Source organism: Anser anser, assembly GCF_964211835.1.
Source record: "Anser anser genome assembly, chromosome: 12".
NCBI lineage: Eukaryota > Metazoa > Chordata > Aves > Anseriformes > Anatidae > Anser > Anser anser.
In genome coordinates, this window is record NC_139733.1 from 20,035,383 (window position 1) to 20,062,198 (window position 26,816).

The 26,816-nt window shown below is 42.6% G+C and overlaps 1 protein-coding gene across 1 annotated transcript; it reads left to right on the forward strand.

Moving 5' to 3' along the window:
• Positions 1-278: 278 nt before the first annotated feature.
• GXYLT2 (glucoside xylosyltransferase 2) lies at positions 279-24,958 on the forward strand. The gene is made up of 7 exons (XM_083795094.1): positions 279-620; positions 7,252-7,441; positions 7,643-7,774; positions 14,635-14,886; positions 15,952-16,075; positions 19,262-19,434; positions 20,631-24,958. Exons 1-7 carry the CDS (start codon positions 433-435, stop codon positions 20,811-20,813), a joined length of 1,242 nt encoding a protein of 413 aa, XP_083651220.1. The 5' UTR covers positions 279-432; the 3' UTR covers positions 20,814-24,958.
• Positions 24,959-26,816: the final 1,858 nt, after the last annotated feature.

Sequence of the window (26,816 nt, forward strand, 5' to 3'; positions counted from 1 at the left end):
CAGCTGTGTGACTGCTCAGTCCCTCCAGCGCAAGTCCCAGAAGTCAGACACCGCTCCTACTCCCGTTGTTGTACGCCCGTGAGTTCCTTCACTAACTTTCACTTCACCCCGTGCAGCGGGCGGGACGACACGAGCCCGTCGGCAGGCGCTGACGGCAGGGCCGCCTTCCTCCGCTAGCCGCGGGGCCGGCCGCTAACCGGGGGCCGCCTTCCTCCCCCCGGAGGAGGCAGCGGGACCACCCCGAGCCGCCTCCCCCGTGCCGGTCCCGCCCCGGGCCCCTCCCGGCCGTGCCGTGCCGTGGGGCCCGGCTCCTCCCCGCTGCCGGCCGGGGCTCGGCGGCCACGTCCCCGCTCGGGGCCGCTCGGGGCGATGGCGGCGGCGGCGGCGGGGGCGAGCCCTGGCCCTTAGCCCCTCGCCACCCCCCCCCCGGCCATGCGGCTGTCCTGCAAGGTGGCGGCGGCGCTGCTGGGGCTGGCCGGCCTGCTGCTGCTCCTCTACCTGCTGGCCGGCCGCCACGCCGCCCCCCGCCCGCCGCCCTCCACCCGCCCCGCCGCCCGCCGCCAGCCGCGCCTCGGCCGGAGCCCGCCGCGGAGGAGCGGGGCCGGGGGAGCCGGCGCCAGGTAAAGCCCCGGAGCTTCCCCCATCCCCGAGCCTGCCCCTGACACGAGTGGGGCGCAGGGGGGGCTCGGAACGGCCGCTGGGGCGTAAAGCCGCGGTGTGCCCCGGAGGGGAGGCTCTTCCCCGGGGTTGGGGGGGGGGGGTGTGGGGTGCGGTGAGGGCCTCGCCGGCTGGGCTGCGTGGGGAGGTGCTGTCACTTCCGAAACCGCGGCTGGGGAGGGTGGCTTGGTGCCGCAGGAAGGTGCGAGGTGGCTGGTAACTGCTGCGTGGTCCTGCCGTGTCCTGGGCGGGTGAGCCAGCAGCTCGCCGACAGCTTCTAAGCTGTCCACGTCTTGTTTTAACTGCTCTTTACACGTAAAGTACTTTATCATAAGGGACTGAAATCGTGCTGTCTTCAACTCCCTCTTCTAGTACCTCACAGATGGAATGCTTAAAAATGTGAATATTTACAAAAAAAATCTACTTCAGAAAAAGATAGAGGCAGCGTGTTCTTTCAGTGGGTGGAGGACTGTGTTCCCCGTCGCATTCCAACTTTATTATGGTCAGTGTGACCTCATATATCTAATTAACTTGGTATGTCTTTGTGCTTTTCATTCGTGATTTCACAGAGATGTTCTGAATGAAAACTATTCCTGGTTTTTGAGCTCTTATTCCTTAACTTACTGAAGCAGTTGGTTTCTTACAAGCATTGTTGCCCTGCTGAATGCAGGAGATGTTTACTGTGGCTGAGAATGCGTCATGGACAGAATTCAAATGCGTGTATTAAAGCAGGATTATTTCCACTAGCAACTGTACCTCCTGAAGTCATTTTTCTTTAAGGCATATCTCCGCGATTATCATGGAAATCGAGAAGAACACTGAGGGAAAGAGCCTGGAAAGCATGAAACTCTGTTAAACAACTGCTCCATTTCAATGAGCTTTTCAGCGAGCATCTTCATGTTCCAAAAGTTGACGTTATCTGACTTTTCTATTATTTATTGATGACTTTGCAAGTATTTTTGACCAAAGTTGTAAACTTTTTTTTTGTTCTGCAACACAGAACAACAGCAAAAGAGAGAAGTGATGTATCTCAACTTTTCTTCAACTTGATTTTTTTTTTCGTTTTTTTCTCACATTTGTTGGCAGCATGCGATGCTGCACCACTGACACCAGCAAGAGTTTGCTTCACTGAAAAGCACAATTCTAAGGGCCCAATTACGACCCTTGCTGAAAAACCGTGTTGCATTAGGTACTACCAAAATAAAATGTAGTTGTTGAGGGTATCCATACAAAAATAATTTAGGGGGAGTGACATAGCGTGGTCCAAGTCGAGGAGGTGCTTGCCTTCTCGGAAAGGAAGCAGCACCTGCTAACAGGTGCCACGCTAGTACAGATCACATCCGCACTAGCACGGTGAAGGTATCAGGTGGGAGGATCAGCTTATTGTAAAAAGGCTGATCCGAAATATACTGAAAGCAGTATGGAGGCTGTTTCCAGGGGGCTTGAATTTGGACCAAGGAAAACTGACAATAATTGAACTAGTTCTTGACTTCAGGAGTGGGTATTCCCGTTCATTTAGTAGGCTTTGCTTGGGCATGTCCTTACAGAAAAGCACATCCAACTGATACGCTGAATCGAGGTTGTTATTGCCAATTCATTCCTAACATAAAAATAGTGATTATTTTAGTTACTCCTTACAAGCCAAGGGAGATTTACAAAATTATTTTAAGGCTATGTGTGATGTAGCCGATTCCTGCAGGATAAAAAATCCGATTATGACTATGTAAGATCTTGTGGTCTGACCGTGGTGTATGCGTTCATACGCAGCCTGTGTGAGTAAGTCACATAACCTCAGTGAAGTTGTGTCTGTGTAAATGTAAAAAGTTGTTTAAATTCAGTTTTGCTGAGTTGATTAGTGTAGTTTAGTCAGGTTTTGGTCTGAGTTCAGAAATAATCAATGCCTAGTCTAGAACGCGCGTTTGTTTTTTAAGAACCACTCATGCTGCAGGCAAGGTAGTTTTGCAGGTTCACAAATGTAGTTTAACTACGAGTCTCTAATGCTGCTTTCTGTAGTTTCATGAGAACAACAGAAGGCATTCGTTTTCAGTTTTGAAGAAATTTCTCCTTATGCAAGTAGTGATCCGTGGTAAGAGCTCTACGGGCCACGTAGTACCATCTGGCTGGGACCTGGCAAGGAGTAGGAAACAGGGGTACGTGTGCTGCCTCGGTCATTAGATGATTTTGGCAAGTCTGGAGATAAGCGTTACGTTTGAGTTTCTGGTTAGCTTGGAAAGTGTGGTTTTGATGCGGTTTACTGATCCTTCCTCTCGGAAGTGAGAAGTCCTGGGCCTTCAGTAAGATTTTCTTCCTGTGCGTAAGTACAAGTACGTGCCAGACCGATGTGTGCAAAGCATCAAAAAGCAAAAGGGTTATTTTACATTTGAAGGGCAGATGTGACCACACTTTCTATTAAACCAGCGCGGCAAGGCTTGGGAAGTGAACCTCTGCCAGGATGTTTGCTTCCCTGGAAGTAACTTTCCCAAAGCAAAACATCTCTTATGTGGCAATCAGTCAAGACACTTTTTCTCTCTTTGCAGCCTGTGTGCACACGTGCAAGTTTGGCTTGAGGTTGATGGCCCATAATACTGCGGTGGCGGCCCCAAGACCTCATACTTCTCTAACAAAGAGCACCCTTGATAAAAGAAGAAGATGCAAACATCCGTTCTACTTTTGAGTGTTTTCCCCCCTTTGTCTGAGTGGTAGGAAGAGGTTTCAACAGTTCTTTGGTTGTCAGCGACTACAGTCAGTTTTGTGCAACTGCATTAAAGTGAGAAAACTTTAAACATTTTGAGCCTTTCTGATTTATATTTTAAGGTGTGAGAGAGTGTTTCATGTAACGGAGCCACTGTTGGGGCATTGACTCAGTGTTGAGGCGCAGGAAGGGAGCCCATACAGTGAATCACGTTTTGATACATTGCCTAAATCTAACCTTGTTTATGCTGCGGGAGTAAATGAGATCATAATAAGAAGAAGGTTTCAAAAGCTAACAACTATATTGCATTTTGTAAGAATCTGCATGCATTATCTTTCTCCCTGGAATAAATTTGAAGGTTTGAATGGGTTAGGAGGCTCCGTAATGAGATGGGAATGCATTATTTTGAATGGATCTGGATTGATTTAGACAGGTTTTGGGTTAATTACGTTTGAGACACTTTGGCTGTGACTAATAAGAAAATTGCATGTAATCCAAACTTTAAGGCCTAGAAATGTACGCTATTGTGCTGGAGCACTCAGGCTTCTTCTGTGATGTCAACAAGCATGCCTGTCAGGAAAAAATGTATGCAGTAAATAAAATGCCATTGGGCATCTGGGTAGGAGCTGGTTGGTGTGTATTGCTGGGAGACCTTTGCTACAAGTATTTTGTCGTGCTACATCCTACCAAGTCTGGCTTCAGCTGTTTCACAGGGATCTATTCTGCTGGTATTTTGTTAGGCTTTCTGCAATGCGTAATCCTAGGCAGCAGTGCTTAATTTTAAAGTCATATAATAATGGGGAACAGAAGGAAAGGGAAAGCAGGAAGCTATTTTCTCTGAACAGATGGGTAAAACAGGGAACAGAGCAGAGGGTTTGACGTAATGTTATATTAGTTAGATTGCTAATATATTGACAAACTACATTTATGTATTGAAATGAGAAGATGGGGAGCAAGGTAGCAAAGACCTAGTGTATGTAATTTCTTTATTTGTTCTGGTCAAACATTACATTTTAAGGACCAGGTCATTGTATTGCGTTAGATGCATTTAAACATTTAATTTAGGCCATAAAGTCCAATTATAGACTGTATCTGTAACCAGTAGGTTGGACTATAAATGAACGAAAGCCCGTGTGCATGTTAGGAAGAATTTGCTAATAACAATAATTATGGTTCTCTGTGGATCTGTGTGCCCTTTTTAATATGTATGGAATTCTCTAGAGGTAGGCAACTGTTAGTACTGTAACAGCCGTTCCTACTTTTACAGGCAGAGCAACTAAAGCACGAGGAATTAACGACTCACCCCAAGCTTTGCAGGGGCTGAGTTACTGAAACAGCCCCAAATGGTGCTCGCTCACCCTCAGCCACTGCCCGAGTACTTCTCTGGTTCAAACGCCTATGAGTGTCTTTGGTGCATGTAACCTAGCAGTATAATCTTGCTTGCTTGCCAGCTGGTTTTTATTTTGCGTAACTAATTGCATCCTCTGCACTGCTTGCTGTAGTATTTGACGTGCTGCATCCTTTGAAACAAAGCGTGCATCTTTGGTCTGTCCCTTTTCTTGTAGCGTTTAGGAGCATCTGAGCAGGCAGGTTCAGAAAACCCTTGGCTGCCCAGTCGGTGTGCGTCACCCACCGGTAGCTGCACGGTGAGCGTTTGTGATGAGAGGAGATGGACAGCATTGAATCAGGAGTGGGCCTCGTAGGAAATCTCATCTTAGAGAAGGCCTTGTCGTTAAGTTGTGAGTTGTACTTAGAAAAAGACAAAATCTTGTGCTCTTTGTCATCTTCCAACATCCCTCTGCTCCTCATTGCAGCTTTGTTCGCTAACTGTTGCCCTCGGTGTCCCAGACTACTAATGAGGTAGCTCAAACACTACCTCCTGCTCCTTTTCTCAGGCTTTTTATTCCTGCTTAGACCACTGCAAGCTCCTGAATGCTTTCAGCCCAGCTCCTCGTGACTGATAATTACTGCAAGGCCCAGGTTTCTCCTCCGCTCCGGAGCCAGGACGGTGTCCGTGTTGGCAGCCGGGATGCCTCCTGTTCCTCCACGCCTCCCCTGGGCTTATGGGGCTGTCTGCTTTCATCGAGGGGCTTCTTCTGCTGAGTCTGTTTGTTGGAAGCGCCCGTCTGCGTGTACGGGGTTTCTCAGTACAAAACACAAAACAGCTGCAGAACGACGAGTTCGCTGTGCCTAATGTTGGCAAAAGGTCGTAGCGCTTCGGTGTAGGGTTTGGAAGTGTCACAAACAAAGCTTTAGTCCCTCTCCCAGTGACTTCCACTGCCACAAGCTGTATCAGAGCAGTTCTCATCCTGCATATGGCTTGATTTAGAGACTCAATTAAGAGGAAACATTAAAGGGATGGGGGTAGCATGGGGGGAAGCAGGATCTGTGTGAGCAGCTAATTATTCACTTTAATAATTCAGCAGTTTTTACACTAATAGGTTGGTAAGTAAATACCACTTCACATAGATGTAGTGTTCTATTATTTATACGCTGATGAAATTGGGGTTTAATTAAGACTAAAGCCCAAGACTTTAAACCATTCATGAAACATGTTGCTTTGTCTAGCCGGGCTGGTATTCCTCAACACAGAAGTGGATTACCCCATGGTACAGAGCGCTGCCGTTACACTGAGCTGCACTTTAATGTGTGGGAAAGGATAATGACAGCTTTATTAACTGTAATTTTTCTCTTTATTTAGAACTTTTGTTTATAGTATTAACTTTAGTGATTAATTGTACGTATGTAATTGTGTGCAGAGAGCAGGCAGGGGCTGATGTCCTGTGCTAGGCAGTCTGTCAGGAGCTGGCAGTGATCTACGATTAGCCTTTTGAACTTTACTAGAACGATTCCGATGCTCGTGATTTAGTTCCTTTGTCACCATGAATCCATCTAACGGAGCATAAATGCAATCCGTGTTGGAATGTGAATACAATACAGTAGCAGCATTCCTGGAGGATGTGATTTTACCTCCGTACTGACTGCGGGGGGGAGGACACAGCCAAAAGGCCCCGTTTTCAGAATGTCTTCAGGTCCCAAAAAGGAACCTCTGATTTTTCTGAGTAGCAAGTAGCCTGAATATGCCTTTTACATGCAGATTCTCCTGCGGTCTGGCTGAAATTTCTGTAACATCCACACAGATGGGTGTTAAGTGAAAAACCCTTAGCTTGGCCTTACAGTGCTTGCGGAATATAGACTGATTCATCTGGGACAAATAAATGTGTTTGTTTTTAAAAAATCTGTATTTTAGTAAAATCTCAGGGATTCCATCCAGTGAAATGGAAAGCAGTCCTTTGAAGCTACGCCAGTACCTTCGGGCCAGGATTAAGGCATGCATTTTTAAAAGCCAGATTAATTAACTGTTAAAATAATTTGCATATGGATGGGTGAGTTATTTATTTATATATGATTGGTTGTCCTGTGCCAATCTAGCCAGAAGTTACGGTCCTGAAATGAAATTACTGGATATAGTTCTGTAACCTCCACTCTGTTTGAAGGTTGGCTAGGTAGAAGTAAGCCCGTTCTGGCTTTGTAACCTCCAAGCTGGAGAGAAAAGCTATCATTTGCACTTAGCAAGCCATTATCTGCTTTGAGGTGCTACTGAATTAGTTTTGTGTGTGGATATAGTGCTGTGATTTATGCCAGCCCAGAAACGTAGGAAAACCCAGATAAATTTCTGGGAATAGCGTATTTCTTTTTCTTGTAATTTTAAGATTCCTGATTTGTCTTGATTAACAAAATCTGGCCTCTCACCTGCATGTTCTGTGGGTGTCTAATCAGAAAAAAACCTTTCTGATCCCCTACATCATGGAGAGGAAGAAAAAACCCTCATCTCTCGTTGGTGCAAAATTATCTTCTTGTTTACCTCAGTATTTTTTTATATGCCTGTTATGAATTTTCAGGAAAGCTGGAGAACAAAAACATTCAAAAGAGCCTTCGTCTCTACAATGTATGCATCTGGCAGTTGTGGCGTGTGGGGACCGGCTGGAAGAGACGCTAATCATGCTGAAATCAGCAGTTCTCTTCAGCAACAGGAGGCTCTGTTTTCACATTTTTTCTGAGGATTCCCTTAAGCCAGAATTCGAGAAGAAGGTGAGTTTTTTTGTCATTTGGTAAATAAATACATGAGTCACTTATATGCTGCAAATCCTGGAGCAAAATTACCCTGACATCAACAAGTAGCAAGTAAGTACTTTGTTACTGTAAGTGGTTTCTAAATTCATTACACATGCATATTAAAAAAGAAAAGCAATATAACATGTATTGTATAATTCCTCCCTTCATGTCTTCTAGTTACGGGAATGGCCCTCCTCATACACAAAGAAGTTTGAATACAACATTTATCCAATAACCTTCTCAGTAGGAAATGCTCAGGAATGGAAAAAGTTATTCAAACCATGTGCTGCCCAGCGCCTTTTTCTTCCGGTAAGGCACCTGGCTTTCTGAGTAGCTCGCTTCAAGAAAAGGTTAATTCCACAGAAGGGAAGCTTCGCTGATATAATATTAAAATGATTTTCGGGCTAAAATATCTGCTTAAAGATATTTTAACCTGCACTATTGCCACTTAAAAACAACAAACTAGAAATCCAACCTTGCTTTTTTTTTTTTTTATGCTAGCAAAAAATGTGTTTCTTATTTGTGTGCAGTTCCACTAGTCTCTCAGTGGAACTTCCACTTAAGACTCAGCACGAGAGCTCTTTCAGGGTAGATGCTGCGTGCTTTCCATAAATAACATTCTTTTCAGCGCGCAGTCATCATATCCTCTTTATCCAGTATCTCCCTTTCCATATGTTAGTCCTCAGACTGATGCTTTCAGGAATCCCTTTTCTTGTGTTGTACTTCTTTTTCCAAGACTGTAAGATTTGCCCTTAAGGTAATAATTCCAGTGTGCTCTTAAGAGTCGTAAACTTGGAAACTATGTAAGGCTGCTGGAGAGAAATAAGGTGTTGATAACAATTTTGCATATGCAGAAATATGCAAAATTGAAAGAAGTTTTGCATAAAGCAATTTCTGTGGAATTGAGAACAAACAACAAATTATCTCGTGCATTGCTGTTGGCAGGGGTGACTCCAGTGAAGTGACATGCTGCTCACATGGTCCAGATTTCTTCATTGCTGTCTAATGAGAAATGGGGGGACAAAGAAATCTCTACTTTCTCAGATGGAAACTATCAGGAGACAGCTGCACGTCCGGATACGTTAGCCTATGAATACATATGTGAGAAAATATGTGCCGTCAGCAGTTCTGTTTATCTGCCATTTAGGGGTAGATTTTCAAATGCACAAAGGCCAGATGGGCTGGAAGTAACTCCAGCTTCAGCAGGGATCCTCTGCTCCCTGAGTAAATATTTAGATCACCTGGAAAATAATCCCCAAGTGTTAGCTTGTTCTATACAGATCAGTTGTAAGGATTTACTCCCATGGGGATGTTTTCACTAGGAAAACACAATTCTCTGCTCTTCCTGTGACTGTGGTATTTTTTGTCACTTTGGTAGAGACGCTTGTCACAGAAATGGCCTGGCTTATATTTGTCATCAGCCGCCTGAAGACAGGAAAAGGGTTATGTATCGATGACAATTCCTTGAGGCTGGGCAGTGCTTTCTGGGTTCCTTTTTTGTCACTTGTGTGTTGCTGAAGTTTGGTGTCCCCAGCGACTTCTTGCAGGGAATGATTAGACTGTTAGGTGTTTTCTTGGGAAAACTGTGAGGCAGCCTGACTGTAAATGTTTGTTTCTCTCGGGGCAATTGCAAGGTGTTATGTGTGGCCAGGCCGAGGTGTCTGACCCTCAGGAGGTTGGGTTGTCCCAGAGCAGTTGCTGCTGACACTACTTTGATGTGAAGGTAGTGAGGAAAGTAAGTTGTGCTGAGAGCGGAGGTGGCAAGTGTCCACTTGGCCTTCTGCACTCAAGTTCACAACCTGCCAGAACCTTATTCTGGGTAATTTCAGCCACCGTTACGTTTATTGTTACTCCATGACTAGGTTCTGATGTCCCCTTTGGATGAGACAGAGCTGTAGAAGTCCAGTCCGCACACAGCGGGAGCAGAGGGTTTCGAGTGTTGTTGTGTAGTGGAATATTTTGACTTTTTAAATATATCAACAGGATGTCAATATCCTTTTTATTCCCCTCCCTTCCTTCCCGGCCCTAAGCATTTTCTACATTTCTAAATGTGCCTGGATTTCGGGAGGACCCCAGGAGAGCAGTGGTTGAGTTGATCAGCTGTTCAGCCCTCAGTTGTGCAAATTGTCTTGTTCCTGATAATGCGAAGCCTGAGTGGAATGCGAGCCTTTGATTCACGAGTGCCTCTCCTGCCAAAGCAGTCTCTTCGGCAGCGACAGCAGGCATGTGAAAGTGGACAGGAGGGAGCGAGGAATGTGTTAAAGGAAAACTGTGTGAAAATCTTTCGGTGGTTTTACTGGCTGATAAAGCTAGAGCCTATGGGATGTGATCCTACAGCTTGCAGTAATGAAGTGTTCTGCCCTGGGTAACAGGTTGAAGGACACATTCTCAATTTGTTGAATCTATTTGGGTTACTAAAATATTAAGGAAGATCATATGGCATCCTACATTTTATAGAGGCATTCTGTGACATCTGATCTTACGTTTGCTACATAGCGGCAGGGGAAGTGGCTGCTGTGTAATCTCACAGAGGCTCCATGTGATCTCACAAGTCTAAATCTTTTCCTGCAGTGTATTTCAAAAAAACCGTCAATGGGTTCTGCAAAGGCAGAATAAAGATGTGGATCATCATCAGCACAGGATGAAACCTTAAAAATAAACTAGGAGGATAATGCTCTCAGCAGTCACTACCTGACATCTCTGGTAACAGGAAGGTAGGGTGGTAAAATCTTCATTATCAAGTAGAATTTTTGTCCATGTGCCATCAAATTCCAGGTACCCGGACATTATGGCAGTTGGCAGCTATATACAAACCGAGACAGCTATTGTGCAATGTTAGGAAGATTGGCAGAACACAGCCCTGTGATACAGCTCAGTGCTGTGTGTGGTTCACAGATGTGGAAACTGAAAAATTCCCTGAAATGCTCAGTTCCAAAAGTCATGCAGGAAGTGTGAGGCTAAGACTTCTATCACCTTTGTAAGCCAAGTTGGTTATATTCTCTTCTCCTTCCTGCCTTCCCCCCCTTCCTCCCAATAAATAAATCATCACCCAAAGCCAGTTTTTATTCAGTGTTCTGGATGTCTGTGGGGGTTGTTAGTCCGACTGGACCATAGGATCACTGAGGATAATCCTAAATATCTGTGTGGTTTTTTTTCCCCTTTGAGAGCACAATCGCTACATTGAAAGCGTTTGGTGGTATTGACATGGATGTTAAAACAGGGTGAAAAACTGTGGTCTGTTCTCATGAATGCTGTGTGCCACAGAGCTGGCTTTCAGCTGGCTCTGCATTGCTGCTTTGGAGCTACCCAAACAACCGGCTGAAGTATCATAAAATGCTTAAGGGATTTTTGGATGATTTTAATTCGAATAGTAACTAACATTTACGACCTTTCTCAAAACACTGAATCTACTTAAGAGCTTTTAAGGCAGGTTAACATTATCCTTGTTCTATAGATGTCCTCTGGAGGATGCTGAAGTAACCTCCCCAGTGGATCTGTGACAGCGCTAGGAATAGAGGCCAGGGCTTTATGTAGACAAAATTCTCTCTTGTAGCTTGAGTTAATTGCTAATTACAATTAAGTTTAGTAACTCAACTTTATGGTACTGCTACATTAGCATGGAGATGCGAGCTTAATTGTGATTCGTCCCTAATTTTGCATAAAGCTCTGCTAAATTGACACGCTGGCTGTTGCAAACCATTAGGTAACGCAGCTTCTTGATACGCCAATATGTGTTTACACAGTCGTGTGTTATTACTTGCCAACCTTGCTAACTACAGAGACAGAAGTTGTGAAATCAAATTGCAGTTAATTGAGTGTTTAAGTGAAGTGTCAGGCTAAATATAGCAAGTTCTGTGCAGAACTTTTTGACAGATTTGCTAAGAATACTGTATAGCTGCAAATAAGAAAAAAAATAATCACAGTTCTTCTGAGCTGCAAGTGCCAGCAGAGTGAGGAAGAAGACAAGGCAGTCAACCCATATTCCTGACCATTCGTTTCAAAAATCACAGTCTGTCAGGTATGTCTACATGGTGCGTGCTAGCAAGCGTAAACTCGGAGTACCAGACACAATCTTGTGCTGCTTATGCTGCAGGTTGGGTGTGCATCTTCTCCAGCGTGTCCCCCGGTGAGCCCCCAGCAGGCTCAGTGCTGCTCTGCTCTGGCAGAGCCGGATGGAGCAGGGTCTCCTACCGCTGCCTGCCTCCTGCTGCTCACCTGCTTTTGATGTTGAAAAGCAGCAGTCAAAAATGCGTGTTGTCCTCTCCTTTGCTTTTGAATAAGGAAAGGATAAATACTGTTTTAAGGTCTGTGTAAAGCACAACATATTTTTCTGAAAACTCTTATTTAGCTTGGGTACAGAGCTGCCTGAAACCTATGGGATGTTGGGAATGCCAGAGGTATTTAAATGAAGTTTGATTCCCAGTGTAACTCCATTAATATCCAGGGAGCTATGCAAGGAACTCTACAAACGTGATTTCTGAAATTAAATTCCTCTACCCAAGGCACAGCCAGACAGGGATGTGATCAATTCAGACTGACATGTGTAGGTTTGAAATAAGTCTTAACACTTCGCATGCGAAAGAGGAAAGTGTGAAGGGCTTGGAAGGAGGAGAGCAGCTTTTCTTTCAGCCTGTTGGGTGTCCCTGCAGGGCAGCACCTCAGACTGCAGAGAGGCAGCAATCTTTTGACAGATGAGGAAAGAAAAGCTTGTGAATCTAAGTGGAGGAAGACAAGGCGGAAGGCATGGGGTCGAATGCCTGTAGGCACCCGCTTGACAAAGAACTGGAATACTTGCTTGAATCCGTTTATATATTGGAAAATTGTTACAGTCCGTTTAAGCCTTCCACAGGCTTAAATTTCTGTGTATGTTTGCAGTTACTGAAAGAATATTTTCTGCTGGCAGAGGCAGTGCTGACACTGTCAGTTATGCTTGAGAGGAGTTCCTATATGCACCCTTTAAACTCCCCCCTTAACCCTCTGCTAGGAAATGCCTCAACTTGTCTCTCTACCATATATATATATTATATATATATATATATTAAAAAAAAATAAAAATCCTGATTTGGTCTGCAGTGTGCCGTGGGTCCATCAGGCAAATAGCTTCTTACCGTGCTCTTCATATTTGAATGTTATCACCTGTCTCACACTAAATTTGGAGGGAATTTTTATTTTTAGTATTTTCATCTTTATTTGAATTCACATACTGGGTCCCTATGAATTAGGGCGTGTCAGTGCTACAGAATAGCATGCAATATCCAGAATGTCCTTAAGCTAAACATCCTTTTCATCTTTTCAACTACCTGTCTTCTGTTGATTTGAAGTAGCTATCTTTTTGGGATTTATCTTTTTTTTTTATAGTATTGGACTTCAGCTCTGTAGTGTGTTATTGGGCTGCTAGTGTCATTCATTATTGGTACCTTCACATGCTGTTTTATGTGGAAAAAGAAGTCCTGAAGGTGTATTGTTACAACCTTCCGTACAGCAGAGTGCTCTGACTGTTGGACTTGTTGACGTGCAGTTTCTTGTAAGCAGATGTACAGACGTTTGCCTTCTCCTGCTTGTCCTGCTATGTGGGAAGAACATACAGTTATGTCAGGAATTTGTTAGACTTGGCTAAATGTCCGTCGGAGTCCCAAAGTGTGCAGTCAGGTGAAAAATCTCACTCAAATCTGTACTTGCATGTTTGGCATCTCAATGGATGCCTGCTGAGCATACTTAAAAGCAGGTTTTTTCACTTGTTCAGAATCCTGTTGTTCCCTCTGTCTTTCACAGGTAATCTTTAATTGTGATACGTTTCAATTAATGTAAAATTCAATTTCTTTGGTAGTATTAAGACATCTGCATAAATATGAGAATTTGATGTTAGTATCCTTGCAGTTGGACGAGTGACTGGTGGTTCCATTCCACAGCCTGGTGTAAATCAATAGCCCTTTGGATTTGCCTTTCAAGTAAAGAGAGGGAGAGAAGTGGCCTTTTTGGCTGAGACCACAGTAAGAAAATTTGAGTCCTTGAGGAATCCTTGGACAGTTTTAGCAATTAATGAAGAAGAGCAACAAAAATTCAGTTGGACCTGATGGTGAACCTTAGCTAATGGTATTTGCTACCTAACAAACAGCATTACAAATAGCTGGTGCAAACAGCAAGGGAGTTTTCTCAGGCTGTTGAAGCACTATATAATTTGCCCTACAAAAATTAATGAATGAGCGTGTAAGCACTTGGACAGCCACAAGGGGGAACATTGTCAACAAGAATAGATTAAATATCCTGGATCTAATTTACAATTTACACCCCTGTGACTTGACTAACTGTACTGTGCTTATTCCTGGTGTAGAGTCTGATAACAGAGATCAGAATGTGACCTGCTAAGTCTTAAGAGGACATTTCTATTCACCAGGCAATTTTTTGTTCTTCAGGAGGATGTGTATGCATTTCTGTGATTAGTAGTCTTAACGTAAAACGTTTTTATGTACTAATATTGAATGTAATTCTCCTTGTGTAGGAACACAAGGTTGTAATAGGAAAAACATAATCCCAAATGGAGATGAAAAGCTTTCTTTTACATGAGCTGTCTGTGGTGGAAGCTTATATGTTTCATCAAGGTCCGTGGTAGCCAATCTGACTGCATGATGACGATCCAAATTAGGTTTTGTGACTGATTCTGAAAGCATCTTTTCCATACATACAGAGTAGCAGATGTATGTTATACTGTATGGTATATAATTTTCAATACTAATCCTTTCAGAATCCTTGTCATACAGTGTGCAAAAATGACATGTTTTCTAAAACTGGTTAATGTATTTGTAGGATTTTTTTTTGTACAGGCATAGCACAGTTCTTTAAAAGAGCTAACAAAATTAGGTAAATATATATTCTTTGCATTTCATTTCTGAACTGATACTAATTAGGCCTTGCAGATATTTTTGAGAGGTAAGTGGATTATTGTTGGATATGAAGTTTAGAGTCCAGCGTTTGTGGTCTGGTAGCTCTTTTGCTTTGCAGTTGAAACAAACAAACAAGTTATAACTGTTGTTCCTGTATGTAACTGCATTTAGCTGATAAATCAGCTCTTTTAAATGATCAGTTTGAAGTACTGACCTTCTGCCAATAATCTTCATTTTTATTGTCTATTTGGTTCCTGTCTTCCTCTCCTCACTGTGCAAACCCAAAAGGTTATTTTAAAGGATGTGGATTCTCTCCTTTATGTGGACACTGATGTTCTCTTCCTGAGGCCCATCGATGACATCTGGCACATCCTGAAAGAATTTAACTCAACGCAGCTAGCTGCTATGGCCCCAGAACACGAAATACCAAAGATTGGCTGGTACAGTCGATTTGCGCGTCACCCGTATTACGGGACAACTGGAGTCAATTCCGGAGTGATGCTAATGAATTTAACGCGGATACGCAACACTCAGTTCAAGGTGAGAAGAAAGGCAGCTGTTGCAGAAAGTAGTGATTTATGGATTTTTCACATCTTTTAGTGAAACAGAGATATATTAAGAATTAATATTAGTAGGTAATTATATAAAGTTTATATTACTAAGAATCTAAAAAATATGGAATGCATACTTGGGTACTAAACCCAATTATTGTGAAAATGATCACTAAAACAAGTGAAATATCTACATGGGGCTGGAGCACTGAGAACTTGCAGATGAAGTGGTCTGTTAGCAGTAGAGAAAACATCATCTTCAACAGTGCACGCTCTCCCTTTGCAGGTACATAAAAGGAGAAATTCAAGGACCTTCAGTGTGATCACTATGTTGTTTTAAAATTGAGAAGCTTGATGTAAATATCCAGTTACATTTGTAACTGTTTGCATCTGCTGTAGATAAAATTTTGTATCCTGCTGCAGATAAAGTGATTCTGTGAATCGATATAAATGAAAAGGGAATGTTTTCCCTCTTTAAACTGACATCTTTCCAATTTTGTGAAAGGCCTGACATGTTAAATTTTGTTTGCTCTGTTGAGCATGTATTCTGTAATCTCTTTAAAAACATTATTTACCCCCTGAGTGGTCTTGTTCTTCAGTCACGGCCAGGGGTTACTCATACCATTACAGGAACAGCTTGTTTAAGAAAATAAACAAACTTCCTTTTAATATCAAAATCCCTGGGAAGGGAAGATCATTTTCAGTTTGCGTTTTCCTCACTTCTATACCTCAATTTTCACCTCATCCCTGCATTTTTACATTTTTCCACATTTTCTCCCTCCTGTTGCTCAGAATAGGAAGATTCTCAATAGCAGGAGCTGACATCAGAGCTAGACCCAGGAGACCTTGCTTTCCTGTTCAGTTAGATTAACAGAGCACAGTCAGCTCCGCTCTTCCAACCCTATCCGGGTCAATGTTTCCTAGCAGTTCTTCATTTTTCTAGGTATCTGACATGGCTTAGCAGACTTAAGAATATGTGGGTGCCACGCTCTGAGTCACACATCACATCACTGTACCCAGGATTAACCCATTGCTTCTGTTTTTCTTCCTGCAGAACAGCATGATACCAAGTGGTTTGACTTGGGAGGAAATGCTGTATCCACTATACCAAAAGTACAAAAATTACATTACGTGGGGAGACCAGGATCTACTAAATATTATTTTTTACTTTAACCCAGGTAAGTAAGGATTCTTGGAGTCATGATTATCTGTGCTGAGAAAATTTATTGACTTCACTAAATTAAAAAAAAAATTATGTTTGTTACTTTTGATATGCATAGCGTACTCTGCCATGAAGATCATGTTAACGTGCATGTAGGATTTACCACCTATAAAAATACTTCTGAAAGTGGTGTGGATAATGAGGCTCATACTTGGCTCTAATGAATATGTAAATTTGTCTTCTGGAGATTGTGAGAAAATAAGTATAACGTTAGTTTCATGATCAAATGCAGAAATAAAGATTAAGTTGCATATGTGCTTAAGAGCTTCACTGGACCAGGGCCTAGCTGAAAAATATTTTTGTTTCAGATGTTTATCTGAGCATGAGGTTGCCAAACATTCTTCAGAATTATGGTCTATTTTTCTGAAATCCAGCTGAATTCTGACACTTATGCAAATAACTAACTGTGTTCCTATAAACAGAAAACAGAAACAGCCATTGAAATACCTCCTTTAAAACCTGCTGCCCTCCTTCACTGAAAGTTACGTTTTGAGAAACGTGCTTCTAGCCTCTCACCTGAATGACTCAGCCTCAGCAAGCCCCAGAATGGTGTCATTTATATTCTGCTGTTTAGCTGTGTGTTTTCTACTCCTCCTACATTCTGCTTGCTCTGGTGCTATGAGGAGCTCTAGAGGACCTCCTGTCTCTCGAGATATTATCAGAGGTCAGACGGCGTACCCCACCTATCCAGGCTCAAACAGAGGGTTAGCATGACCAATCAGTATATACTTGTAAGCACAGCAAAATAATATATCAGATTCCTGTCACTCTTGCACAATGTCTCCATAAACAATTTGCAACATTTCTGGCTTGTCCTTACCGTCCTCTTGGTTTTTCAGTCTTACTTGCATGAGTGTACGTTTCCAAGGAACTGGCAGCTGAAAGCTTCTTCATGTTAAAAGGGCGTGTCTTTTTCCCACAACTGCTGAGGCAGTTTCTGGAAGTTCAGCTCCCTTGAAGATCACGCAGAAATGACTTCAAGCTCTTCCAAAAACAGTAACATCTGAGAAATGCAAGGATTTCAAAACTGCAGCATAGTAGGTGCTTTCCAAAGAAGCTGAGAACCTTATTTCACACTTCGGAATGTGCTAAGCATCCATCCTTATTTGCTTTTCCTCATTTCCTGTGTGACCTTGTATTCCCTTAAGTGAGCTTGAAATCAGAACAACAGAAGTTTGGATTTATCTTTCTTTATTCTGTCCCCTTTCCTTTTACTCTAAGGAGTCATAGTGGAGGTAATTGGATGTACTCAAATCCAGCCGAAAATACAGGAGAGCAAAAGCAAAGCGGGAAGTTAACATCTGTTTATTGCAGACAGATGTCAAGCATCAGCGTCCTTGATACACTGTGCATTAGACTCAATCCTAGGGAAATACAACGTGGAAGAAATCTTCATAAAGAAATTATAAATTAATTTCCAGAAAGACATAAATATTACGGGAATAGGGTCTTCTGGAGAAAGATGAAGCCAGATTGGTCGTAAAGTCAAACTCAAGTCGCTAATTTAAGCGTGGAGAGAAAAAAAAAAAAGCACAATGAGTGTTCTCTATCAGATCCATATGTTGAGACTCTGTTCTGCACCATAATCTGCCTTTTCCTTGTAACTGGTAAATAACTTTTTACAAATCAAGTAACATCAGACTGCACAAGGAAAAGAAAACAAAATAACTGGAAACAACTAAAACAGCAAACTAGACTTTCCTGAGGTTTTAAACTGCTGGATTGTTGAAACTGACCTAAGAAGGAATCAGTTGAGACTGTCGCAGATGGCTTTCTATAGATGCATTGGCTTAAAACTGCACAGAACTGTGCTACCTGGGGCCTGGAAAGCTGCCCCCTTCCTTTCTCCCAAGGCTGTTCTGATGATTAATGTATCTGAAGGCTCGTAGAGCAGCTGGAGGTCAAGCCCAGCTGTGACAGCAAAAAATGTGCAAAAGCATCATGGTGAGAAGATCGAGAATACTCAAGTAACATGTACAGAAGCTGATAAGCACCTGATGACATCCTCTCCCCATAGTGACCTGCTGAGCGGTTGTACTTGCAAACATCTGCTCAGGCTTCCTGGAAAGTCCCCGTTAACCGGATCAGAGTTTGAATTGGGGAATCACAGCCCTCCCTGTCCTTCCAGCAACACCAGGGAGTGATTTTGGATGTGTGGTAGGTCAGACTGAAAGGAGACCGTTTATAATCTACCCTCTCTTGAGCAATCTCCTGCTAGAGACGCCCTTAGGGAAGAGCTGTTTCAAAAACATTTTCTCGCACTTCCTCAAGAACCATGCAGGACCTGCTGCACATTTCTTGGGAAGCTAGGAAAGGCCAAGTGGAAACTTCAATCTTCAGCGCTTCTGACACGACCTGCCAGCGTAGTGGAATGATTCATTGTGCTCCATTTCTGTAGCAGAAAGGTCACAGGCAGTGGCATGATTCATTGTAAGCGTGTTACAAATACTGTGGGTGTATGGAGAAAGCTTAAAAAAAAGTCAGTAGGGGAAATGAGGTTAGAAGCCCTTCTGAGAAATTCATCTGATCTTCAAAATAATCCGGACCTTTGAAATTAATGGATGACAACTCTTAGGAAGACTATGGATAAAATACAGTGCCTCTTACGCTCTGCTGTGTCTCAGCTTAACAAATTGCCATAGCCTCAATGAAAGCTTCAGCAGCAAACACTGGATATACTTTACAAGCTTCCCCTGCTGTCTCCAGAAGGATTCAGGATTTTGCATACCTATCTGTGCTCTGTGCTCTTCCCCCATCGTTTCTCGAACTCTGGAAACTTCCTCCCGTGGCAGAAGAGCCTGAATAGTGCCACATATCTCATACTCTCTGGGTTTGATTCTGTCATTTCTAACCTTGTAAATATACTCTTGGTTTATATTTGCACCCAGCCTTTTCGTTGCTCTCCCCTCTTTTCTGATCAGTTCCAGTCTAGCAGTGCTGAGAGGGGCGTAGCCATCCTCTGAGGAAGGGAAGCTTCTGTGTCTAGTTTTGCTTTGGATCTTTGTAAAAGAAGTAACTGATTTTTTCTGATCATCAGTCCCAGCTTCTCCACAGAAATGTGGCTTAAGTTGTAACTCATTTAATGTGTCTTTTTTTTTCTTTTTCCTTTTTTTCCTCCCAATCCCCCAACTGACACTGGCAGAGTGTCTCTACGTGTTTCCATGTCAGTGGAACTACCGGCCTGACCACTGTATGTATGGAAGTAACTGCAAAGGTGCAGAAGAAGAAGGTGTCTCTATTTTGCATGGAAATAGAGGTGTCTACCATGATGACAAACAGCCTACGTTCAAGGCACTCTATGAAGTGATACGTGATGTAAGTTCTTTCTTTTGATAGAGGCAGTCCTTTTTTTTCCATGTAGATTTTGGCTTTAAGCAGCTCACTCAGATTGCTATTGCAGCAGATCAGGCTGAGCAGAGCTGTGATTCATGAATACCCTTTGGTCACAAATAATGAGGTTGCTGTGGCCTGTCCTGTTTTACTGAGATGATTTGAATAATCTTCCCTCATGTTACAACAAACTTCTGATCAAAACGTCTAGTAAATTGCTTTTCTGTGATACTGGAGGTAGAAGTAGTGTTTGAATGGAGTTCTTTCTGCTGGCACGGCACATCTGGTCCATAAATGCCAATGCCCAAAGCTTGTACTCCCTGAGTACCTGGAACCTCAAGGCACAGGGAATGCAGAAGAGTATTTCAGTGGCTCATGTACAGACACGCAGGTCCCTATTTTGTCTTTGATTAGGAAAAGTTTAAGTTGTAGACTGCCTGGGCCATATAGAAAATAACAGACTTACAGTTACCAACTAATGTAGTTACTCATAACCTGCATGTGCATGGACACGTGGATTTGTGCTGAAGTTCCCTAATTCTGCTGAAGAACACTGCAATAGCCATCCATTGCTGTCTTGTAAGGAGAGTTGGAGAGGACTGAGTTGATTTAGGCCATGCCTGTATCAGCAAGTTGCTCTGCACAATAAGAGCACACTTGTGAAGTCAAACTGTTTTTGACGACCTGGTATTGGCAGTCTGAGTGTTCAGAGGTTTTGTTTCAGTCTGCCTTGGGACTGGTCCTATGGGCTTGGAAGCCTGTTAGCAGTTGGAATGTGTAAAGCATGTTCCTGCAGGATGTTTTCATCCTGTTTTAGTTCCATCCAAAAGGATTTCAGCTCTTGCTTTCCAAATAAGCTTCTTTAAGTAACTGCCTCACTTGTACATGTACAACTCTAAAACGTGTTTCATAACAGTGTGCCTTGTTAGCGACCTTCCTTGAAGTACGGACTCTAGAAATGCAGTTTTGGGAAGCTGACTGTTTCGGGTATTATGCCCAGACAAACTTTTCTGAAAACGAGCACTCTAAAGCGGACCAGACTTCAGATGTTTGAAGTTTAATGGCACATTGGAAGGGTGAGGTGCAGGTCATCACCCACCCTATAAAAGGTCTTACAGCAACTTCTAAAGAGCTATTTTATAGCTACTGAAAACTAACAATTCTCTTTCTCTTTTCTTTAGTTTCCATTTGAAGACAATCTCTTCCAGTCTTTGTACTATCCTCTTCAGTCTAAGTTTCTGGACACAGTGCACACTTTATGTGGGAGAATTCCACAAGTATTTTTGAAGCAAATTGAGAAAACTATGAAGAAGGTGTACGAAAATCGTGTCATTGTCTACCTGGGGGCCAACCACAGATACTAAACGTAGCTGTGTTTTTTACTTGGAGTATTTCATTCTTGCACTCAGACATCATGAAGCATTTAAATGAAGAATATGACCTCTTTTACTCAGAAAAAAATGTATTATTTTCCATATCCAATTTCTTAATAACTCTCAAACTACAAAAACAGAAGAAATCCTAGAGATCCACCTAAACTGTCCTTTTTTAGGCATTCTGTTGTCTTCCTACATTGCTCTTGGTTGCCACACAGAGAGTTGGTGATTCTCATTTTTGTTCAGTGAGTTTGGTTATTTGTTTAAGAACAGTTGTATTCACTGTACTTTTTTTTTTTTAAAGTTGTGCAGAAGTTTGTACTGAACTTAAGCTCAACAAAGAAGTGACAATTTGAGCTATTTAATATGTATGGGATATAACTCTTGAAATGATAAGGCAAATAATCTTGGCTGTCATGAAAATGCTAAATTACAGCAAAGGTCACTCTTGTCACATGATGAGTTAAAATTTACTGTAGTATAGGGAAAGCATTTGCTTAAAATTGAAGTTCTGTCTGAAGGTATATTACTTGCTGTTCTTCACACGTAGGACCTGAGATTTCTCTTACAAAGATTAGGGGAATAGAAGTGTCCACTTTATTTTACAGCACTTCTTGTCTAGTGATTGTCAATTTTACCCTTTGCTATTCAGTAGTTTTATGAGGGCTTCTCACAATGGAAATAGATGGAAAATAATTACAGCATAAACAGCAAAGCAGCATACAAGCAATGGGAAGGTGATGCAGTGGAAGCTGTGGCACCTGCACAGGTAATGCACAACAGAAAGAGAATCCTTTCTTGAATGGAGTACAGGCCTGGTCTTCCCCTCCACTCTCCTACAGATTTAAGAATGTATGCCCTAACTCGGTAATGCTCATTGCTTTAGATGCAGTACAAGAATATTGTGAATGAAGAGTCCAAAATCAGGTATTATTGATCTGCTTTTAATTAATCAAGCCTCTTTAATTAATCCTCTTTAATCGCTATTTACTGCGCAGTAACAATGCTATGCCACGGAGAACCTTTGTTCTGTACCTAGGTTGGGAGACAGAATGCCGGCTGTGACCTCTGCTTTCGGCATTGCCAGAAGCCCGGGCCATAGAAATGTGACTGCCTGGCACTTTCCCTCCTGGAGGTACGGTTCTATGCTAGGATCATAATGGATAGCTTCAAAGTGAAAAGGGGATACAAGAAGGCTTTGATGTCTATTTAAAGTACTTCATTTAGTTTAGATGTCAAAAGTATGATGATCATCGTACGATATGCACAGACAAGAACTTATTAAAACTTGCAGTGGCCGAGAGGTGATAGGGAGAAGTTACTGGGGAACAGAAAGTAAGGACATTCCTCAGGAGCAGTGATACAGGAGCAGACTTTCAGAGAGCATCTTTTAAGTGTAAGCAAGCCCTAATGGGTGCATGTAGGTGGGAGCATGTAGAAAACAGCAGAAAATTATCTTACTTTCCAAGTCTGTTTAGCAAAAGAAATTCACCCTTGAAATTACTGCATTTTATGTCTCACAGGCCAAGTAGGAGAGGGGTGAGGAAGGTGAGATGCATGAAGCTTTCCTCTAAGGAAAAGAAAACGGATACAGTTTGCATATCCTGTATACGTAACACGCATTTATTAGAGATAAATATCTGTTGTGTGTGGAAGAGGGGTAGGATGTGTTTCTGAAGTTAAAAAGTAGGATTTCTGAAGAACTGTACTTCTGGAGGTTGCTGCCCTATCCAGGCAGGACAGATGCACAGCTTCATAAAAACCAGCCTCCAGCAGAAGGTACTCGTAGCGCGCACATACCTCTCCTTGTGTGGCAGCTCACAAGAGGAGAGAAAACACAGACCTTGCTGGCATCTCAGGCTGCCAGATAGGCTGCACGCGGGATTAAGTGCTGACAAACTTTTTCCGAATGCACGGGGTGTGAAAGTGGCTGTGACACATCCCTGAGCGTGATGTGTGAATGACACGGCGTGGCAAACTGCATCGCTACCCAATCGTCTGAGCAGAGGGGGTGTTAAAGCAGGGGGTGTGCAGTCCTGGCAATTTCGCTGCAGGCCTGTGCTAGCCCTAAGCGGGCCTGACACGCAGACGTGTCTGCTGTTCGCGCTTCTGTGCTGCAAATTCCAGTCCACAATTTGTGCATGTTTTGTGAGTCAGAGACATTATCTTACAGTCTTTGCCACATAAGTGTAAATTGACTTGTAAAGGACAGAGGCCCTTCTGCATCTGCTCTGATGGAAAGCTCAGAATTCCCTAATGGGAACCAGAGAGGCATTGAAGCTTCAGCTTAGATGTTGCTCTCTCACACAACTCGCCTCAGTATTTTCTATTTCAACTGAAATTCTAGTTGCCATTAAAAAACACTACATTCCTAGATAGAGCAAAGCTTGAAAACATAATGCAAATGGACCTTTAAGACTTCAAAACCAGAAGGCAATGAAAGGAAAACTCAGCATGCTGTTTTAAAAAGTTTAAATTAATGTAAGGCTAACATAAGCAAACCTTTTAGGCTAGCAATACTGAGAACTTGTAGAAATCTTAGCTTGCTTTTTGATCTTTATTTTTGAGTATCAGGGTAAAGCTGCCTGTAGGTCAAATGAGGATAGATGAGATGCATGCTGGGCTCTCTGAATTTCTCATTTCCATGGTATCTAGAAGCCACAGAAAGTTGCAGAGCAAAAGTCTTGTTGCCCAGACAGTTGCAATACCGATGGTAAGTCTCTGAAGTTTAGGAGGCTGTGATTGTGTAAGCCATGATTCAGCAAAACCCTGCGTTAAAATGAAGGAATGGAATTAATCACAAAACAAAGGCGTAATTACATATAAAATGATTAGACTTTAAAACTGCTTTTTATGTTTACAGGAGGTGCTACATTATTTTTAGAAAGAACTGTGTTATGTTCGCAACAGCTATTAAAATGTATGAAGTATATGCTTTAACATGGAGAAGTCTGTTCATACGGTATCAGCGTGCAGGAAGAATGGGGGAGTTCCCCCCGCTGAGCTTTTTCTGAGGGGGAAAAAAAAAGCTATAATTTGAACTCTCCAAAGTGTATTAAAACAATTATGTAACTTTGATTCTGCTGTTGTTAGAATTATTAATTTATATTCTATTACAGCTTTCAAAACCATATTGTATTTTGGTTTTAACAGTAGTTGGTTCTAGTATTAATCTTATTTAGAAACCATTTTTCATTCATTTCGTATTTCGTACTTGTGGCTAATTCATGTAAATTAGCCTTCATTTATTTTAATAATGGGATATGTAAATACTTACATAGACCTTGTATCCTCTTTTCTGCTTCCTCTCATATTTTAGTTATTTCCAGCGGTATAATGTAACCAAAACACCTTTGTTAATGTAACACGTTTAGCGGTGTGTCATAACATAGAAGGGAAAACCAAAATAGTTTTCTGTAAAGGAGCAGACGCTCCAGCACGCTGCATGTGTTGATAACAAAGAATCACCTTTAACATGGAGAAGGAAGCAATAGGGTGCAGCCCGCGGAGCCGTGCCCTGGCTAGGTGAAGGTAAGCCCGGAGCCAGCGAGCGTTTGATACTCTGAATTCTGCCTGTAGTCAGTAGGCTTATATGCAGTGCATAAAGTTAAGTGTGTAACCAAGTCCTTGCTGTATCAGCGTCAAATATTCAGGTTTTAAATTTGCTATATTATACTTGAACTTGCTGAAGATAGATAAATAGGGGCTTTATATTAAGAGCTGCTGAGCACCTCCTTTTCGCCCAAAGCCATTTAAGAAAGTGTCAGGTTACAAATGCACGTTGTAGAACAAAGAACTGCCAGAGTGGGAAGCACTTGGTTGCATCATTTATATAACGTGAGAGCTTTTCTAGGTTATTTGCCTGCATTTTACAAAGGAGGCTTAGATAGCTTTGTTATCAGTTCTTTTTTCTTACAAGAGGAAACTGGAAACTGCTGTGTGTGTGTGCTTACCTCCACAGCAGGAGTGTGTGTGTACAGAGCTGTGTACCTTTTCTGTATCATCGGGTTCTTGTGTATTTTTATTTGACAAGTGCACCAATTGTTTATAGCTCCCAAGGAGGCATAGCAGTGCATTTCTGTGTTGATTAAGATCCTCTGGCTTACCGTACAAATAAATGAAATTTTAAGCAAGCTCTGTATTTTTATTTATATATATTTTTAAGTGTGTGCGTGTACTGGGTCTCGTTGGGATGGAGCTCAGTACTAGTGCTGTTAACTGTCCATTGTAGCGTTTCTGTCCATGCCCATTTTGAAGAGTTGGTTACTTTATCTGTGGTTGACACTAGAATTCAGTGATGTCTGTTTTTAAATTTGCTTTCAATGCGGCTCTACTCTTTGTTGTAGCCTTTCTTTTTCTTGTTCAGGGTAAAAGGGGTACGGCCTCAGGGAGGTGTTGTCTTCTCTTCACCCGCCGTTGCATTTAAAATGTATGGCTTTTGCAGTACAGCACAAAAATCCACCAGCAGGGTAAGGTACTTGGCCGCGTGGCTTTTGATGAAGTAATGGAGAGCAAAGTGGAGAGGGAGATGCAACACTGGTTGAAATGTCTCCATGCATATATATGGTCTGTCTGCATCGAGCAGAGAAAACTGGGCTTACCGTTCCTCTTTTACCATATTACTCTTACCATAGTGAAGGAGTATTAGATTGGATGTATCATTGAATGAGACAAATACATACGTTTAACTTTCATCAAAGTGGTAATGAGTCCTGCTCCACTCGAGTTGTTTTGTGGTGACAGAGTTGGGAACCTAGTCTCAGAGGAAACTGAGGTTACTACCTTCTGCAGCACTTCAAGGATTTGGGCATTTAGCATCATTTGCCTTCCCTTCTTTCCTTCTGGTTTGTTTTGTATTGTTGTTTTGTTTTTTGACACTCCGGTGTGGTCACTGCTGCAGTGTCTGTGGTTTTGCGGCAACACCTGTGTGTGACAGGAGCTTGTGAGCTGGCTCTGCAGCCAAACTAGTTGAATGCCTGGTGATGAAATTGTTTTCTCATTTGCTCAAATTGCTCAACTGTGTGGTATGTTGGGCTCAGTCACACTCTTTGAAGTCAAGAATAAAACTCCCATTGATATTCATGAGGAAAGGTAAGGCCGGCTGTAAACCAGTAGCACTCTGTACAGTGTTTCTTCATTTCTGGCCTGGGAAGTGTGTAGTTGGGTGGTGGTTCATTACATGCCCCATACTCAGCCTGGGCAGTGCTGTCCTCATCCAAGAATTTTTACTAGCAAGCATGGCTTCAGTCAGTATTGAAACGTGTGGGGAGAACATGCCCAAAATTTCCTAAATACAGGGCGGGCAGAAGTAAGAGGGGCACGACAACAAACCAGATGGGCATTTAGCCCTTGCTGGTGATTCAGAGGAAGGGACCTGAACCGTGATTTCCATGTCCTCATTGCCATCCTGCTGGGTCTGTTAGATCAGTATGAACCTTGTTGGCTGCAGCCACGACTGACGCTAGGAGACATCCCCGTCGTGTTCACATGGAGCGCTGAGTATAAATGGAGCTCAAATAAGATTTTACGTTCATCGTTGTAAGTATGATCCTAGTAGAGATAACTCTGCATGTCTGTGACATTTATAGCTGAGAATGAAGTACCAGTAATGGAAAAAAAAAAAGTGGGACTTTCATACTGCAGTAAATCTTGACATATTATCAGCTTTAACACAAACCATTGATCATTTAATTTCAAGTGGTTTCCTTCCCAGTGCTTCAGGAAGAGATTCCTCTCCTAATGATCAGGCACCTGTAACCATGAAGAAGCTAACTCTCAGAGAATGTTTTGCACCTTTCTGTCGGATATAGTCAAATATTTTCCTGGCAAATAGACACCACGGACCCATCTAGATGGGACAGCACAGCTACAGGGAGCCCCCAGGGAGGCTGGAAGCGTTCCAATGCTGGGCTCTTGTGGCAAATGCCTGTCTGTACTGGGATCTACGAGGACTACAGCCTCCTAAAGACCGGTAGTTGCTGTGAGATAAGG